The sequence below is a fragment of the Drosophila arizonae genome, chromosome 3, assembly GCF_054131065.1.
Source record: "Drosophila arizonae isolate 15081-1271.41 chromosome 3, UAZ_ARI_1.0, whole genome shotgun sequence".
In the NCBI taxonomy this organism is placed as follows: domain Eukaryota; kingdom Metazoa; phylum Arthropoda; class Insecta; order Diptera; family Drosophilidae; genus Drosophila; species Drosophila arizonae.
This window is the reverse complement of record NC_142923.1, coordinates 222,794-239,527: the sequence shown is the minus strand read 5'-3', so window position 1 is coordinate 239,527 and position 16,734 is coordinate 222,794. Positions and strand designations below refer to the sequence as shown.

General features: G+C 40.1%; 5 protein-coding genes across 8 annotated transcripts; 4 read left to right on the top strand and 1 right to left on the bottom strand.

The window, feature by feature from the left end:
• Positions 1-186: 186 nt before the first annotated feature.
• Positions 187-10,303, top strand: LOC108611085 (TOG array regulator of axonemal microtubules protein 1). Of its 3 annotated transcripts, XM_089464684.1 has the most exons (9): positions 189-2,758; positions 4,146-4,493; positions 4,612-5,090; positions 5,150-5,228; positions 5,310-5,343; positions 5,404-5,578; positions 5,639-5,853; positions 5,910-5,988; positions 7,694-10,303. In XM_089464684.1, exons 1-9 carry the CDS (start codon positions 896-898, stop codon positions 9,225-9,227), a joined length of 4,806 nt encoding a protein of 1,601 aa, XP_089320810.1. In that variant the 5' UTR covers positions 189-895; the 3' UTR covers positions 9,228-10,303. The 3 variants fall into 3 exon arrangements, with proteins under 3 accessions (XP_089320809.1, XP_089320808.1, XP_089320810.1); XM_089464683.1 differs by having other exon boundaries at positions 187-2,758; positions 5,310-5,578; positions 5,916-5,988; XM_089464682.1 differs by having other exon boundaries at positions 188-2,758; positions 5,310-5,578.
• LOC108611089 (uncharacterized) lies at positions 9,383-10,273 on the bottom strand. Its single transcript, XM_018003548.2, has one exon. It carries the CDS (start codon positions 10,271-10,273, stop codon positions 9,515-9,517), a length of 759 nt encoding a protein of 252 aa, XP_017859037.1. The 3' UTR covers positions 9,383-9,514.
• A 202-nt stretch (positions 10,304-10,505) lies between the features above and the next one.
• LOC108611086 (uncharacterized) lies at positions 10,506-13,294 on the top strand. Of its 2 annotated transcripts, none has more exons than XM_018003544.2 (6): positions 10,506-10,640; positions 11,183-12,050; positions 12,119-12,160; positions 12,218-12,319; positions 12,389-12,500; positions 13,037-13,294. In XM_018003544.2, the coding sequence occupies exons 1-6, from the start codon at positions 10,563-10,565 to the stop codon at positions 13,242-13,244; spliced, it is 1,410 nt and encodes a 469-aa protein (XP_017859033.2). In that variant the 5' UTR covers positions 10,506-10,562; the 3' UTR covers positions 13,245-13,294. The 2 variants fall into 2 exon arrangements, with proteins under 2 accessions (XP_017859033.2, XP_089320829.1); XM_089464703.1 differs by having other exon boundaries at positions 12,995-13,120.
• Positions 13,295-13,343: 49 nt separating this feature from the next.
• On the top strand, positions 13,344-15,025 carry LOC108611087 (uncharacterized). Its single transcript, XM_018003545.2, has 3 exons — positions 13,344-14,311; positions 14,376-14,589; positions 14,668-15,025. Exons 1-3 carry the CDS (start codon positions 13,501-13,503, stop codon positions 14,873-14,875), a joined length of 1,233 nt encoding a protein of 410 aa, XP_017859034.1. The 5' UTR covers positions 13,344-13,500; the 3' UTR covers positions 14,876-15,025.
• Positions 14,961-15,749, top strand: ovm (oven mitt). Its single transcript, XM_018001149.2, has 2 exons — positions 14,961-15,096; positions 15,159-15,749. Exons 1-2 carry the CDS (start codon positions 15,016-15,018, stop codon positions 15,657-15,659), a joined length of 582 nt encoding a protein of 193 aa, XP_017856638.1. The 5' UTR covers positions 14,961-15,015; the 3' UTR covers positions 15,660-15,749.
• The last annotated feature ends 985 nt before the right edge of the window (positions 15,750-16,734 follow it).

The window sequence follows — 16,734 nt, the reverse complement described above, 5'->3', positions numbered from 1 at the left end:
AAAAACCGAAATTGTATAAATTGCATATAAGCATACATTAAAAATTTGGAGACTCTAGCAATAAAGGTGTAGAAGATATAATTTTATAACTGGTTTTCGATAAGGTTTTTTATCGATAAAAAAAGATCGGGATGAGTTATCGATTTTTAATGATAAACTTGATATGCGCGCTGTAATTACGGACATTCTAAAAAAAATTTGAAGTCTCTAGCTCTTATATCTTCTGAAATCGACGCGTTCATACATACGGACAGACGGACAGACGGACAGACGGACAGACGGACGGACGGACAGACGGACAGACGGACAGACGGACAGACAGACGGACAGGGCCAAATCAACTCAGCTCGTCGCCCTGATCAAGAATATATATACTTTGTGGGGTCTGCCACGCCTCCTTCTGCCTGTTACATACATTTCAACAAAACCATTATACCCTGATTTCCCATTGAAAATGGGTTCAGGGTATAATAATTGAAGTAGTATTCATAGCGTGAAGTGCAACCGAAATAATTGTTGCATTCGCCATTTCGGAGAGGGATTGTGACCTGCGCAGTGACTAACGAAATAATACTGGGGTTATTTCACAATTTTCGGCACTTCGTGCAGTTAGCTAGTTTACTACAAAAAGGCATATCCATCGGCTTCGAGTTGCAGTCGTTGCTAGTAACTGAAAAGGACCAGACATCTAATGGTGGACGTTCCAAAGCAAATGTGACATTGGACTTAATGTAAATGCGAGTCATAGAAAGCTTTGCACCGGATGCAAGCGTGCGTGACAGTTATAAATTAAAAACTAAGTGAAGAAAAGTATTCTATGCAAGCTTAAACAAGTTGTTAGATAATTGAAGCAGACGACAACATATATAAAATAGACGAGGAACCGTGGCTCGTCATGTTTTTTGAGCGTATTTTGGAGCGAAAAGACATTTCGTATAATACAACTCATCCAGGTAATGGGAATAGCGACGCCAACGAGACTGACACTTCTCACTTAAGTGAAACGAACAATGTCATTGGCGAGGACAAAGACAACAATAACAACAACAGCACTAACATTAACGACAACAACAGCAATCAGTCAAATAACAGTGCAGATCCAAACACAATGCAACGACGCTATGAGCAAACCGCGGGAGCTGCTGTGCAGCTAACCTCGTTGTGGGAGCATGTTTTACGTACGCGTCGATTGCCGGAAACAATTTGCCCAGCCGCAATGTTTACCGAATTCCATGAAAGGTTGCAGGATCCCGAGTGGCAGGTGCGCCAACATGCATTACGCGTGCTTGTCGACGTGTTGATGGTGATGCGATCTAAGGCTGACAAGCATAATATGCATTTTTTAATTGATTTGATCAAAAATCTCGGACATCAGGCACCGACTGTGCGAAAGGGTGCACTTGACTGCCTGCGAGTCTACCTGTCAGAGACTAGTGCTCCGGAGATGGTCATGCTCCAGATATTGGACACTGGGTTAAGCCAGCATTCCATCTACGACGAACGGCTCGGCTGTGGAGTGCTGCTCTCCCTGCCGCCATTATTGCAATCGATTTTGCTCACGCCACAACGTCATTTTATAGTGAAGCACGTTATGGAGCGCCTGGTAGACCGCTTGCAACGTCAACAGACACAACAGGAGATTATTTTGAAGGTGCTGGCCAAAATAAGGGAGCTATTGGGTGTGCAAGAGTTTGAACATTACTTAGACGAAGTGCAAAGTGTAGATGGTCTGTCCCTCTTTAATCAACTGTGCAACGTGTATGGAATATTGAATAAGCCCCATCGAGCTGAAGGTGCAAATGCAGGCGCTTGGAGAGCTCTACCTCGGGAGCACACATGGCGAGCGCCGAGTACTTCGCAGGAACAGCAAGAGGTACCACATCCAGAGAAAGGAAAAGTGATTATGGAAACGGAAATTAAAATCAACGATGACACACTTACCATGCGAATTCTAGAGGCAGAAACTGAGACCGAAGAGATAGATAGCCCCATTTTAGAATCAGCGGAACTTGTGTGCCGTCCACTCCCCGCACAGCCGCCACGAGAAATGGATGCAGGGATACTACAGATAATTAGCGACTCAGAACTGGAGGAAGTGAACGAAGCTAATATTGGTACTCCCTTTCGTGGCTTGAAACGTGTAACATTTGGTGGAGAGGTTGTTAAAATGCGCACACCCGATAGTGATGCAGCTTCCTCTACGCACAATATCGAGAACCCTGTTCGAGACATGGACGGACCCCAGACCAATACGCCACAGACTTCTTCTGTGTTAGAGGAACAACAGCAACCAGACAAAGACAAGAATGAAGCTTTCAAAATGACAGCTTTGACATTGGAGATTCCCAGCGATAATACCAAGCCCCTGCCCCGACCCAGAAGTGCACAATCGCCACAGCGAAACAACACTTTTCTAAAGGACCAAGAACAGGCCACACAAAAAACAAATGCAACTACGACACATGCCTCCCCTAATCGAGACGTCTCTCCTGCTTATCGTAGTCGTAGCATCAGTCCGGCCGGTAGCATAACAACCAGTCCCAAAGTACCACACAAAGAGATCGAGGTACTACACAATCTTCAGCGGGATACTGATCCCTCGCCTCGATCCATGAGACGAAGCGAAAGCGTCACCACCGAATTAATTACTCCACCTGGAATCACGACCGGTGTGCAAGCAGACCCACCAGCTACGCCAACTAGCTGGGAGGATTTGGACATTGTCAACTATAAAACTATCATGGACTTGCGTTCAGGAGTAAGTAACTACGTCCAACTTGAGTGTTCTGTATGAATATTTCACTATATATTCTGGTAAATCTACTGCAGTCATATTTGTGTTGGCCTATAAAAATTAAAAAAATAATTATATTAAACGCACGCTATTCTTATGGCCGGCGGTCGTTTCGTACGCTAACTGGGTTACTAGGATATACATATACAGTTTCATATGCGCTCGCAATTTGCGCCTTCATAATGGCAGCCACCAAAATTTGTACACACACGACACGCATTACCTCAACTACAACATCTATATTGCTATTAAAATACCGTCGAGCCGGTACCAAAACTCAATGGCCACACACACATATTAATGGCAGAACAATTCTGTTTATCGATAGACGAGGGTGTGCACCCCATGTACCAATGACCTATTAATTTTTTGACGTGAACAATTCAAAAGGCCCTACATTTTTACGTCGAATTTATGAGTGCGTTTCCCGTCAAACTTTTTTAAGTGACTTTTGGTAATTTGAATCCGACAGCCGTTTCTATACCCTATGTCCGTTGATTTTGGTAAGATTAATGGGAAGCACAAAAGGCTACAGCGACCCAATAAAGTACAAATATTCCAGATCATAATCTGTAGCTGTGCTTATCTAGACCTGAACGCCCATTTATATCAAGCATTTTTCATATGTAATAAAACTTTTTCTACTCGCATCAAGTCGATTTATACTCTATTTTAAGTATATTGTTAGAGTTGAGATTAACAAATTATGCTGAAGGGGACATATATTCTCGAAACAGATTTCAGAATGTCTTCTAGTCACTCACCCCCTCATATATATATAAGTCATAACTTGAGGACGTGGTGCATGAACTTACGACGTCTTAGTCATGGTGCATACTATGTTTTTGCAGTATTGGTAGCTGCTGCAGAGTACTACGGAGTCCTGCCGGCCAATCATTTAAATGCACGCGATATTTTAGTAGTGAGAAAAACAGCAACAATAACTCAGTAGCAGCATGCATAGAGGACGATAAAATGGCAAGAAGCACTGCTGATGGAGACGCAGTCCATGCTGAAATGGGACTGAGTGGGGACCGATGGAGCGTGCCGAAAACTGGGTCAACACTGGCACAAAAATAATAAAACATTAACAAAAATTATAGCGCGTACAGAATACAAAAAGGGCGCGAATAAAAAACAGCTACGGAGCATGGGGCAGTCAGGAAATTATTTAAAGCGACGTTATCGTTGCCAACACAGCTTGCTCCAATTGTATTTAGTAGAAACAATAGTCCCTCCTTTGCTGCAATTATTGAAATGACTCAGAAATTCGAGCCCAGTAGCTCACTTGACCATAAAATATATTTGCGGCTACATTAAACCATTTCTTTAATCTCCTTTTGCCAAGCAGGATTGGCGCAACCGTTTACAGGGTGTAGCCCAGCTTGAAATAGCTCTCAGCACATCCAGCAACTTAGTAAAAGTGCAGCCCCATCTAGATAGCCTGCTGCGCACCTTACTGTCCTCGGAGCGCCACTTTGAGGTAGCTGCGCTGAAGCGCGAGGTTCTAGTTAATCTCATTTCACGCCTACCACTGGACAACTTGGAGGAGCGGACGCCACAAATATTGTCCGGTCTCTGTCGCCAAGGCAACGCTGGAGCAAATCGTGTGTGCAAAGCCCTCATGCAGCGCCTGCCAGCAGGCACTATAGTTGCTAAATTGACTGCGCCCGAGTATCTTCATGCTAAGAGTTCAAAGGTTAGTTTTCATTGTTTGTCAATTAACATGGATTATAATAGAGCTTTGCACAAACTTAGCAGCCTTTTTTGCAATATTTAACTAAGAACTATATTTTCTTAACTTAATCGATCATCAGTTTCGGGATCACGCGCTGCAAATGTCCATCTACTCGCTGATGTCCTTTCCCGGCACATGTTTCGACATAAACATCCTCGCAGCTCAAGTGACCTATGCTGCACTTAATCGCAAGCGTCGCGTACGGCAAGCCGCCTTGGAGGTATTTGCTGTACTTGCTGATATATCTTCGGTGGATGAGGTGATGCAAATTGTTGCCGATACAGTGGATAGCATAGAGTCAGGACCTGCGCTGCTGGCAGCTGTGAAAACGCGTTTGTCCCGCCTCCAGCTGCCCATAATTACAACTGATGGATCTGTCCTATACACATTCCATAAGGCAGATCAAGCTGGGCGAATGCGCTTTGGTGCAGATGTGGACTGGATCACGCAAGGCGAAGGCTCTGCGTCACCAAATGCCGTTAAGAGACGTCGCCAGCAATTGGCCAATAAAAAGCGTTTGCAGGAAAGCAAAGATGCAGAGGACATGACGAATCAAAGGTTTATACATATTATTTGAGTTCAACGTGAATTATTCAAATCTATTTTGAATTTTATAGCTCTCCAATAGACGAGAACTTGCACCGACATTCATTCCACTCCCCGCCCGAAGCGCTAGACATGTCTCGAGCCTCTAATGTGAGTTCAATTCGTATAAACAAATAGCCCAGACCATGTACCAGAAGTGTTTGTACTTTCAATTTCAATTTTTTCTTCCAGGACTTTTTCAAAAAAAAAATGTATTATACTAATTGTAAGTATGTTTGGGTCTTTAAGACAATATATATGCCTAATAAATTGTTTGGCATTTCAGCTAACTATATGGAGCGTCGCCTAGGAGCCAAGGCATACTCTGAATCATCAATGGATGGCAGGAGCACTGACAGTACGACAACGTCCTGCAGTAGTGGCAGTGGCAGTGGAAGTTTCATACAGTTGACTCCTTGTAATTTGGCCATTAATAGGCGTTTGGTTCGGCAAAATTCAAGGTAATGGAGCAAAGTATTTCCAATTGTCATGCTAACTCATCCACACTTATCTTTGTATAGATTTCCAATTATGAAGCGACAAACGAATTTTATTACCAATTTTATGCACAATATAGAACGAAAGCCATGTACATACAGTTTTGAAGATACAAAAGATCATCCGATTGTGAATCATGGTGTGCAAAAAAGTCTGAAGCAGCAAGTCCAAAAGGAGCCAGCCGGACAAAAAATATACGTGGAACAGAATTGGCTAGAGAGAAGCAGTCAATCTCAAGGTTAATATAAATAATTCAAGCTTCTGCCCAAGCTATAATAATTTTTTTTTTCTAAGCAAAAGCAATAGCAAAATTAAAGGATCAGCAACTGGAAACAGCGGTGAACAGAGATGTTCCAAATGGTTCTAAATTCAAGTAAGTTTATCAACTCGCAAATTATTCTAATTCAAAACAAGCCCTTAATCCGGTTTATTAATCCAAGTTAAATTGATTTAACATTATCAAGTGCTTGGTATAATTCGTATATAGATTGTATGTTAATATTGGAGCAGTTTCGTCATTCGTTTATCGAAAATCACAGCAAAAATAATGTAGTTGTTGACCCCAAAAATTGGGCACGTCATACAACATCGCCACCTTAAAGGTGCCATATCAAAGCGCAAACAAATTCCTTATTTAACCTAAATATTTAAATGCGCGCTGAAACATTCATCAGGGACAGGATGTCCAATATAAGCCCTAACGAACCTTCAAATGACCACTACAAATACCTGTTACATACAGCCTGATTGTGTAACGCGTGTTATTTTATTTGGTCATCGTTTCTAAGTGCTTTTGAACCATCCTTTGCAAAATTAATCAATATTATATCTGCGCTTGCAACGCAAATTATTTTATTTTATGCAACGGGCGAAATATTAAATAGTTTATTAACCAAGTATATGATATATTGATAACAAAAATGTAACCCCCATTTATTTTATTTATTTAACCGTATATACCCATTGAATACAGTTTCCCCCTATTATTTGATTCAGTTAACAATTTTATTTACTTTCGTCCTATTTTCAATTTATTAAGATATGTCAATCCAAGAATAGAGCTTTACTTATTTACACTATAGTTGCATGTAGGGTACCAAGTGTCGAACAGTCTGAAGCTAAACTGTTTTCTATTTACGGTCTTCGTGACAGACGCACGAAGAAACCCGAACATGACTAAGAAAGCGCTCGATTGAAAACAGAAAGTCCAACTGTAAATACCAACAGTGAAGGCACCGTGGCAGGCCAATGGCTAGCTTGTCGTAGTCGTCGTCAAGTTATATACATATACATATACATATACATATATAACATACATAGGAATATGTATAGTTAGCTATATTCAGGGGTGCCCGCTGTATTGGAAGGGTCTGACTTTCTGTGAGTGTGTGTGGGCTTTGGCTACTGTGGAAAACGCAATGTCCTGTTTTACATTTGCAACTTTAGTTGTGTTTAGTTGTATTTCCCTGAAATGGAAATAAAAAGCGCTGTGGATTGGGCGTTTCTGCCCTTTTGGTGGGAGAATTGAAGAGGTGGTCAGCCCGACGTCCTACGAACCATTGCAAACAGTTTGTAAAGTGGCGTTGTTGCTTAAAGTGGTCAAGTAGTGCAGGCCAGACGCTAGTGCTACAATTAATACATTTTAATCAGGCTCCTCGTCGGAATGTACTTCTATAACTAGGTTGTTTATTCAAGACTAACTACAAGAATTTAGCATAGCTAGCAAAATGCCAAATTCCTTTAACTGTGGCGGTCAACCCACAAATCTTTTGGTCGTGCTTCGCAACGCGTTTCATACAGTTAGGGAATATGTATTGGAAAAGGCAATGATATCTTATGATCGGTGTCTCTGTCAGTGTTGTCTTTGTCACACCAAACGAAGAAAATCGATGCAAATTGATAAAACGGCTACAAATGTGGCTGATAAAGTGACGTGGCAAGTGCTCGACCCACCTCAAGTAGTTGACAAAAGTTTCGTGAATGAGGGTTTCCCCCAAGTAGAGCTGTGAGTTTTTTCTTTGAGTGTGAATGTGAACTAAAAATGCTTTGATTAAACTAATTTTGTTTTTTATCTTTAGAGTAAAGGCCGAAATACCTAGTCAAGTTACAACAGCCATCGGGCCACAGGCAAGCAATCATAACGGAGAAGGCTCTCCCCTATCGATCAAATCAACAAGCTATTCTCAAAAGTCAACCGCCTCGGCTAAATCATACGATGTGGGCAAGCAGACCACGTCTCTCTCTGTTGAAATGGACGCAACAAATTTAGAAACACCATTCGGCGAGCTAGTAGTCGACGACATTGAGGAAGAAACAGAGTCACCCTGCCAGGAGCCCGCTTTGAAACGGAATGAAAGCGTTAGCAGCCTGCAAAGCAAAACGGAAAGCATTAAGACTCAACTCGAGGATGCAACGCCACAAATGTCGCGTGCTCAATCCACGAAATCGCTGGCTATTGAAGAGGAGATTGAGAGCGCCAATAGCTTTGTCGTTGTTGAGGATATGCAGAATGAGCTTGAATCAACAGAAGTAGAGGCGGTGGCCCTTCACAAATTACCAGAGCTACCACCGAGCAATGAAGCACAGCTCCCATCGGCCTCTCGAATCTCATCTAGCAAAAAGTCTGAAATCGTAGAAGACGATAGGGCCATACACTCACGCAGTATCTCACTCGACTCGCTCTATGGGCGGCGGCCCAACTCAAAGCAAGATTCTCTGGACACTAGTACCAGCACAACTGATAATAGCTCTCAAATCGGCTCTCACTTTGATCAGACCAATCGGTTGCCTGCGAAGACACAACACACACCGCTGAAACAAAAGTCGAAAACATCATATCTATTGCGTGGCCAGCGACGCGTCTCCCCCGTTAAACAGGCCATTAAGATGTCGCAGACGGAGCTGTTTCCGCCCACTATGTCAAGCTTTGAGAAACCACGGGACGCTTTACTCAAGACATTTGATCAACTGGACTCGAATAACTGGGAGGTAAATATAACAGGCCTAAAAAGTATGGTGCGCCTGATCCGCTACCATGCGGATTTTCTGGATAGTCATATGCATATGACATGCATTCAACTCACTCGTTCCGTTCGTAATCTGCGCTCACAAGTGGCTCGAGCAGCTTGTCAGGTGGCCACGGAACTATATACATTGAAATTCAAATCATTGGAGTTAGAATGTGATGATCTAGTCTGCGCCCTGTTGCACCGCACGGCGGACACAAACCGATTCCTGCGTGCAGATGCCACCCGCGCCCTAGAGTCGATGGTGGATCACGTCCAGCCTGCGAAAGTTCTCAACATACTGGCAACCAAAGGAGCTCAGCATCAGAATGCCGTAGTCCGCACTACGACGGCGAAGCTGATGTTTAGACTGGTCGAACGTTTGGGCTGCGATCGCATCTACTCAATGGGCCGTGAAAATCGTGATAAGTTCTTCACTGTCGGTGCGAACCTTCTACTTGAGGGCAGTCTCGAAACCCGTAGCTATGCGAAGTCGCTGTTCCGAGCTCTGTCAGAGCACGCCAGCTATCAGCGCTTGCTATTGGAGGTCATACCACCGCGAATATATCGAAACGTGGAGAAGACTTTAAGAAGCATTACACGCTAGTCACTTAATTTAGAAAGTTTTTTATGTAAATAGCAATCATCTTATTTTGAACTTTTTTCGATGTTAATACTCTTAATTCATTGACGTACATGGTCATTGCTTTGAATTGCCGTTAAACCACTGTTCGACTAAATATTCCTTTCGTGGAAGCGTAGTTTCAAGTGATATGATCCCTTGAGAATCAAGTCACTTTATTCTATGGTAAAATTGTTTTTGTACAGTGTATATATCTACGCTTATTAAAGACTTATACAAATAAATGTTACAATGAACTTAACCTAAGGAGCTTACAGCAACCTTCTACCATGATTATATCTCTGATCAGATCTGCGGTTACCCCCACTATTGTTGTGCTGCTGATGCTGCTGGTGCTGATGTCTGGGTCTGTTACGGTCAATGACAGCACTGTCGCTGCGGCGTCGGGCATCACTATTATATTTCTTTTGGGGGCCAGCGTACTGCATTCCATCCTGGATACTATGTCGGACATGCCGTTGTCCTCCTGATTGCTCATTCACGGGCGGGGCAGGCGATGAGAAATCTTGAGAAAATGGGTTGCGAGTTCTACCTAGCCCCATCGCTGATAGCTTCGGTTTCTCTGGGCACTGCTGACGAATAATCAACTTTTTTTGAAATAGTTCCAAGCCCTGATATAGCTCTACTGCATAAGGCACCGCGATTTTGTGCTGGTAAGTAACAAACCCGAAATTTCGTTGCCGCCCTGTATTGTCCAGTGGTATTCGCGCGCTTTCTATGGGCCCCGCTTGCAGAAACACTTCATACAATATTTCCTCCGTGACGCGCTCGTCTAGGTTGCTGCAAAACAGAGTGCGAACCTGCTCCTCATCATCCTCATCCTCTTCGTCGACCTCCTCTGTGTCAAACAGCGGATAGGAAGGCATTCCTTCTGGGCACCCATAACCGTAGCCACCGCCTACGAAATTCATTGGTACACCTTGAGGGAATGGGAGCTGCATACCCATTGCATTGCAAATTTGTTGCTGCAGAGCTGCCTGTTGAATGGCAGCCACAAGTTGGTGATCCATTGAAAGTATATTTTAAAAAAAATACAATTTGCTTATATTTGTTACAAAAAAATGAAGCCTTAGTTTTTCGATTGCCCTCGATATACCGATAACAATGGCAGCAGAACTGTGTACATAGCAAGTGTGACCGTATTCAGCTGGTACAAAGGCTGCCGTACTTTTAGAAAATTGAATGGCCGGTAAAAGCCACAAATACAGTTGATAATCAAATTGATATTCTCCCAAGTGTGTAGCCAATTATGAAGAAAAAGTTGTCATACCGTGATTTGCTGTTATATGATGTGCCTACATGTCTGTCATGCTTAGAATAGCACGGAAGGAGTCTCTTAACATTCGCTTGTTGATTGTACTAATTGTTGTCGTTGCCGTAAGTGTCGTAGCTGATTGGGTTATTCAACTGATATGTCATATCACCATTATACGACTTGAATCAAAAGTAGTGCTTAATCAACAATCGCATGTAGTAGCAAACATAGAAGAGCGCACGACGCGGCAGTACCTGACTGGATGTTACCCTATAAGCCACGGTAAAATATTTCTTATATATGTATATATTATGTCGCCTCATAATATAACTCTTGTTTACATATCTAAATTTGCACTGCGTTTTATGGAATTCTCATGATGTAGTTCAATTGATATTGAGAGAGACTTTCTCTCGATCAATGTTTGAATTTATTAGCTAGCAAATAGGCTAGCGAAGATAGATAGATTCGGTAGCTGATGATAGTAAACATCGGTTTATATAAGTTTTAACAAAAGAATTATACTTGCTATTATTTCGAGTTACAGGGTATAAAATGGCATATTTACAATAGCAACTATTCGTTTACAATTAATTTTTATCTTTATCACTAGAACGAATCTTTTTTTAAATTTTTTTATTATCTACGTTTCCTTCATTACTAGCTGTGCTATGAAAAGCGGGACGTTGTTGCTTTGCGATTTCATTCAGTCAGTGCAAGTCGGCATAGCCATACACAGATACAGCGCCAATTTAGAATGGGAGAAGTGCCACAAATAAAAGATTTGCAGAAAGTGATTGAAGTCTTTTTGCAAGGCGACAAACTGGAATCCTATGAGAGCCGATATCTAACCAAGCCCGGAGACAATTATGGAAGCCTTATGTTAGCTATAAGTGCAAAACTTAGGCAATCGAATGATGTGCTCAAAGATGTGCATTTAATAGCAAAATTACCGCCACTCACCAACGATTTATATTGGCAAATATTTCAACCGGAACGGACCTGCATCACGGAAAATGCTGTCTATAAGTATTTAGCACCCGAAATAGAGAAACTTCAACTTGAATCTGGTGTTCTGCCTGTCAATCTGTTCGATGGCTTTCCTCGTTACTTCGGCTCGCGCATTTCACTTTGCCCGGAAGCCACTAAAGTTGATCGAGACGCGGTTCTAGTTCAGGAAAACCTAACCATTCGAGGCTTTCAGCCTGGGAATAGACATAAACCGTACGATTTGCAGCATACTGTGCTTATTCTTCATTACATAGCCCAGTTTCATGCTTTGCCCATTGCCCTGCGTCTTAAGAAACCCACAGTTTTTGAATCTAAAATACGACCCTATTTCAAGAAATTCGATATGAATAAAAATATGGAAGCTGATACTAAGGATATGTTAAAAGACGAATCCTTAAGGGATATTGAGGATATTGCCGACGGAGACATGACCATCATTAACGGTGTAAGGAAATTGCAGGATTTATTTAATGAATTTGAAACAGGGGACGATGTGAATGATGGTCCTTGGACTTCTATAGGTAAACATTTGTACTTCGAATCTTTGAAGGTATATATTTGTGCATTTCATACAAATTTATTTTGTTAGTTCATATGGACTTATGGATAAATAACTTGATGGTCAAATATGGTAAGTATGAATAATGATTATTGATTAGCAGATATTTTGTATTTAACTATTACTTAGATGAGACTGGACTTCCCGTTAAGCTAAAAATTGTGGACTTTCAGATCGCTCAATATGAGTCAGTGATTCACGACTTGATCTTCTTACTTCTCTCAAGTGTGGGTGAGTTTTGAAAATACCAATAATGTGCAATAATAATTTATAAAATAATGAAACTATTCTTTATCATAGATACACACGTATTAGAGGAAAACTATTATAATTTTCTACGCATATATTATGAAGCGTTCATCCAAGCATTGCAAAAGGCAAATGTGAATACAAGGGAATACAACTATGAGGCGTGAGTATATTAAATATCATAAAAATATAAGTTTTATATAAGTTAATCTAGCAAATAGAACAATATTTAGTTTTCAACAGCTTCCCAAGCCAAAAGCAGATTAAAACGTATTCATTTTTGTATATAGTTCGGTTAATATTTGTTTGAACAGCGAAAAATTGCGAATCATCTAAAATTTTAAGGGGCATATCAATCAGTCCGATAAGAACGTTTCGCCCAAACAGAAGCAATTACGTAATACGCGTTTTTGCTTTATCATTAGCCACGCCTCTATGGTCAAACTAACCTGTTCAAAACAAAATTTACGTGACAGAGCTAAACTCTATGTGCAAAGCTTTATAATGCTAACATGTGGCGTTGTCATAAACAAACCCCTAGCTTTATTAATGTCAAAAATAAAATTATGAATGTCAAAGAAATATAATATGAGAATAATAATTTATTAAAATGTAGGAGCACACAAATAACAGCAACTAACAAATAAAGATTTTTAGATGGATTCTAACGGATATGTAAAATAAAACTGGTCTTTACAGTTACCTTCAGGAAGTGCAACGTGTGGCACCTCTACAGGTTCCACATGCTCTGTTTATGACAAAAGTAATCTTGGCCGACAACAATATACTACCAAGCGACTACAAAGACGTTGATTTGACGATGATAACTAAAAAAGGAAGTGAGAAAGTTATGAATAAACTCAGAGACATCATACGATTGGCAAGAAAGTTTAACATATTTGAATAAGTTATAAACTTCTATTGTAAACATAAATTTATTAAAAATTAACTGCCTTAGTTTTCCGGCTTTTACTTTATAATTTGGGAGTGCAAAAATAGCAAAAGAGAGCTGAAACTAAAAGTTATCAGCACTTAGCCACATCCAAGCGTTATCGCAGTGATAAGCAGGAAATCAACAATAATTTTTCTGTATACAGAAGCGTTTGTCGATTTAAATTGTTCACTAAGCAATACGCAGCACTGCAGCACGGTTGCTTCCCAATATGAGCCAGTTGCCAATAATTAAACAGTTAGGTCAGGTCATCGAGCCTGCACTTAATGGTGCCTACCTCCATTCCTATGAAGTGGATAGTCTAACTCGACCGGGCGAGAATTATGGCAGTGTTTTAATATCTATCCGTGCTCTAGTACGGAGCGCTAATGGAACATTGTTTGATAAGCGGCTGGTGGCTAAAGTGCCGCCAACAGACCTAAAATATTGGAAGTTTATACAACCAGAGCGCACCTGTCTAGCTGAGAATGCAATTTACGAGATATTGGCCCCGGCATTGATCGCTTTGCAGGAGGAAGCGGGCATTCACAAGGAAATGCAATTCGATGGCTTCGCCAAGTATTTTGGCTCACGCATATCCCTAAGCCAAAATGCCAAAACTGTTGACAGAGACGCAATTTTAGTTTTGGAAGATCTGCGGGACGATAACTATGTGCCGGGTCAGAGGCTGCGACCTTTCGACTTGCTCCACACCCAAATTGCCTTAAATTACATGGCGCAGTTCCATGCGCTAACAATTGCACTACGATTGAAGAAACCGAAGGTCTTTGAAACAAAAGTGCGTCCATTCTTTGACAAGTTCGACTGGCATGCAGCAGCGCCCGAGGCGAAGGCCACAATGATAGCGGAAACTTTAGCAGATATCAAAGAAGCCACAAACAATGATGAGACCACGATAAACTCGATAAAGAAATTGTCGACTGAATTTTTTGCATTTCTTGCAACGCCGCCAATCGAAAATAACCCATTTAACACTGTCATTCACTCAGATCTATGGACAATGAACTTAATGTTCAAGTATGGTATGTGACTATTCAAATATATCTGAGCCTATATGAAAGATAATCTTTTGTGGCAATTCTACAGACCATTCCGGACAGCCCACGCAATTGAAGATAATCGACTTTCAAACAGCACAGTACGATTCTGTTGTGCATGACTTAATAGCATTTCTGTTTACAAGCGTATCAACGCGTATTCTAGAGGATAATTACTATAATTTACTGAAATTTTACTTCAATGCATTCATTTATACTCTGACTAAAGTTGGCGTAAATACCAATGCATATAGCTACGAGACGTAAGACAAATTCGCAATATAGAATATAGAATATAGTGAATAAAAAGATTATTAAATATTAATTTTTTATTTTTCTAGGTTTGCTGCTGAGTTAAAACGTATCGCATTCATTCAAGTGCCTCATGCTATATTCATGACACGATTTATTTTGGCGGATCAGATCAATTCCACTGCGATTGATCTCGAACTGTCTGAGGTGCTTAAGGGTACAAGTTCAAATCGAGTGCACAGCAAGTTAATTGAAATTTTGCGACTAGCACAGAAATTCCAAATAATTTTAGAATAATTATTTTGTTTACAATGGAAACAATATTAGTCACTGATTAGTGCTAATTATGATTGACAATTGTAATGAACTTATTGAATTTATGGCTAAATAAATGCAGACCTTACTCATTGAGTTTTCTGTAAGCAGACGAGAAGGCTATGAATGTGATATTCGACTTTTTGATCTTTGCAACAGCGTGGGTAGTAATAGCATTGCATTCGGAAGTCTATTGCAAAGAGGTATATATACATACATCCAGTTCCACATTTAATTGATATTTATTATGACTTCCGCACCTCAGAAATGTTACTACATCAATTTGCTTTCCTCAAACTGGACAGATGACCGACCACGATTTGTTGTTAATATGACGTTTTCCAGCCAAAATGGCATCGGTTCTATAACTACCATTAATGATCCTATTGCATCCCCTGTCGCGAGACTATTAATAGTACAACAAAGTCCCAACGAAAGTAAGCGCATTGTTTACAACATGACGACCAAATTATGCGCCATAAAGGGTATCATTGATGCTGTTCCACTCTTCAAGCCTGTAAAGGATAACATGCTGAAGCAGAGCAACTATACATTCAGCTGTCCTCTGAAAAAAGGAGTCTATGTAATGAACAACATGCGCATCAATCCGAAAAACCCTCTTCTCAGCGTGCTATACCAGGCCAAAGGCACATTCACGGTTATGGGTGCTTTGCTTGAGGAATTGCCCAATACTCAAATGCATCCATTGTCCACGTACAACATTGAAGGAAAAATCTTAAAAAAGTCTTGTGGTCGACTTGAGTAAACATATGAAAAAAACACTACCAATTTCTTAAAACATTTTTATTTATATCTTTGGCATGGAGAGAATAAAACAAAGCAATGGTGAAATAAACTCATGTTTTGATATTTGTATTTAATATGTATGTAATTAATTGAAACGAAGATATATTTTTATCTAAGTTTGCATTTAGTGCTCAAACAAATATACCCTGTCACTGCAACTCACCTACATAAGCGGACAAAATATGTAGCATACTTGACGGCTGTAGCTTAAAATAAAATTGACATAAAAATTAGTAAGCAAAAAGAAAAATATGTTTATATAATTATAAATCTTAAGGAAAAAACATTTTTATTTCTTGAAGCCTTATTAATTTTAATAATCCATAAATACATGAGTAAACCCCTATAAAACTTAAAATTTCAAATTGAAAAGGTTTATACCAAGGTAACTTTTGGGTAGACATTGTATAAAACTAATTTACTCTTGTATTGTATGGAAGGGTACAAAATTTAGCAGGGGAATAAATATCATTATCAGTAAATTTGAACTTTTGTCTATATGGGTTGCACAGCTGCGGCCGTACTTCTAAGTCTTCCTAATTTCCTATTTTGGCTGTATAATGAGATACACACGCACATAGCTAAATGGGAATAATATGTAAATATATATACACGATATAGAAATCGATAGATCGCAATTCACAGTGTCAATGTCCAATCACAACTTTCTCACCATGAGACACAGCACTTAAAATGATTGATTAAAGTGAATGAACTTTCCTTAATTGAAGTTGGATATTCATATATATTTTCATACGTATATATATTATCAGCACAAAAGAACATTTCGAATGTTGTACTTAACCATGTACGTAGATATTCGGTTAATCTTATATATTTTCGAAAATATAAAGACGGAAAAGTCTGCAAGCTGAGTCATCTTTAAGAAGCAAAGATATACCATGTATGTATTCATGCATTTAGTATATACCATGCATATAACAAAGGGTATATTATCACCGTTTTTTAACTTCGTAACCCAACAAATTGCTTATCAGGGACTCATAATCAGTTTATAAGTGCAAAAGAAAAAC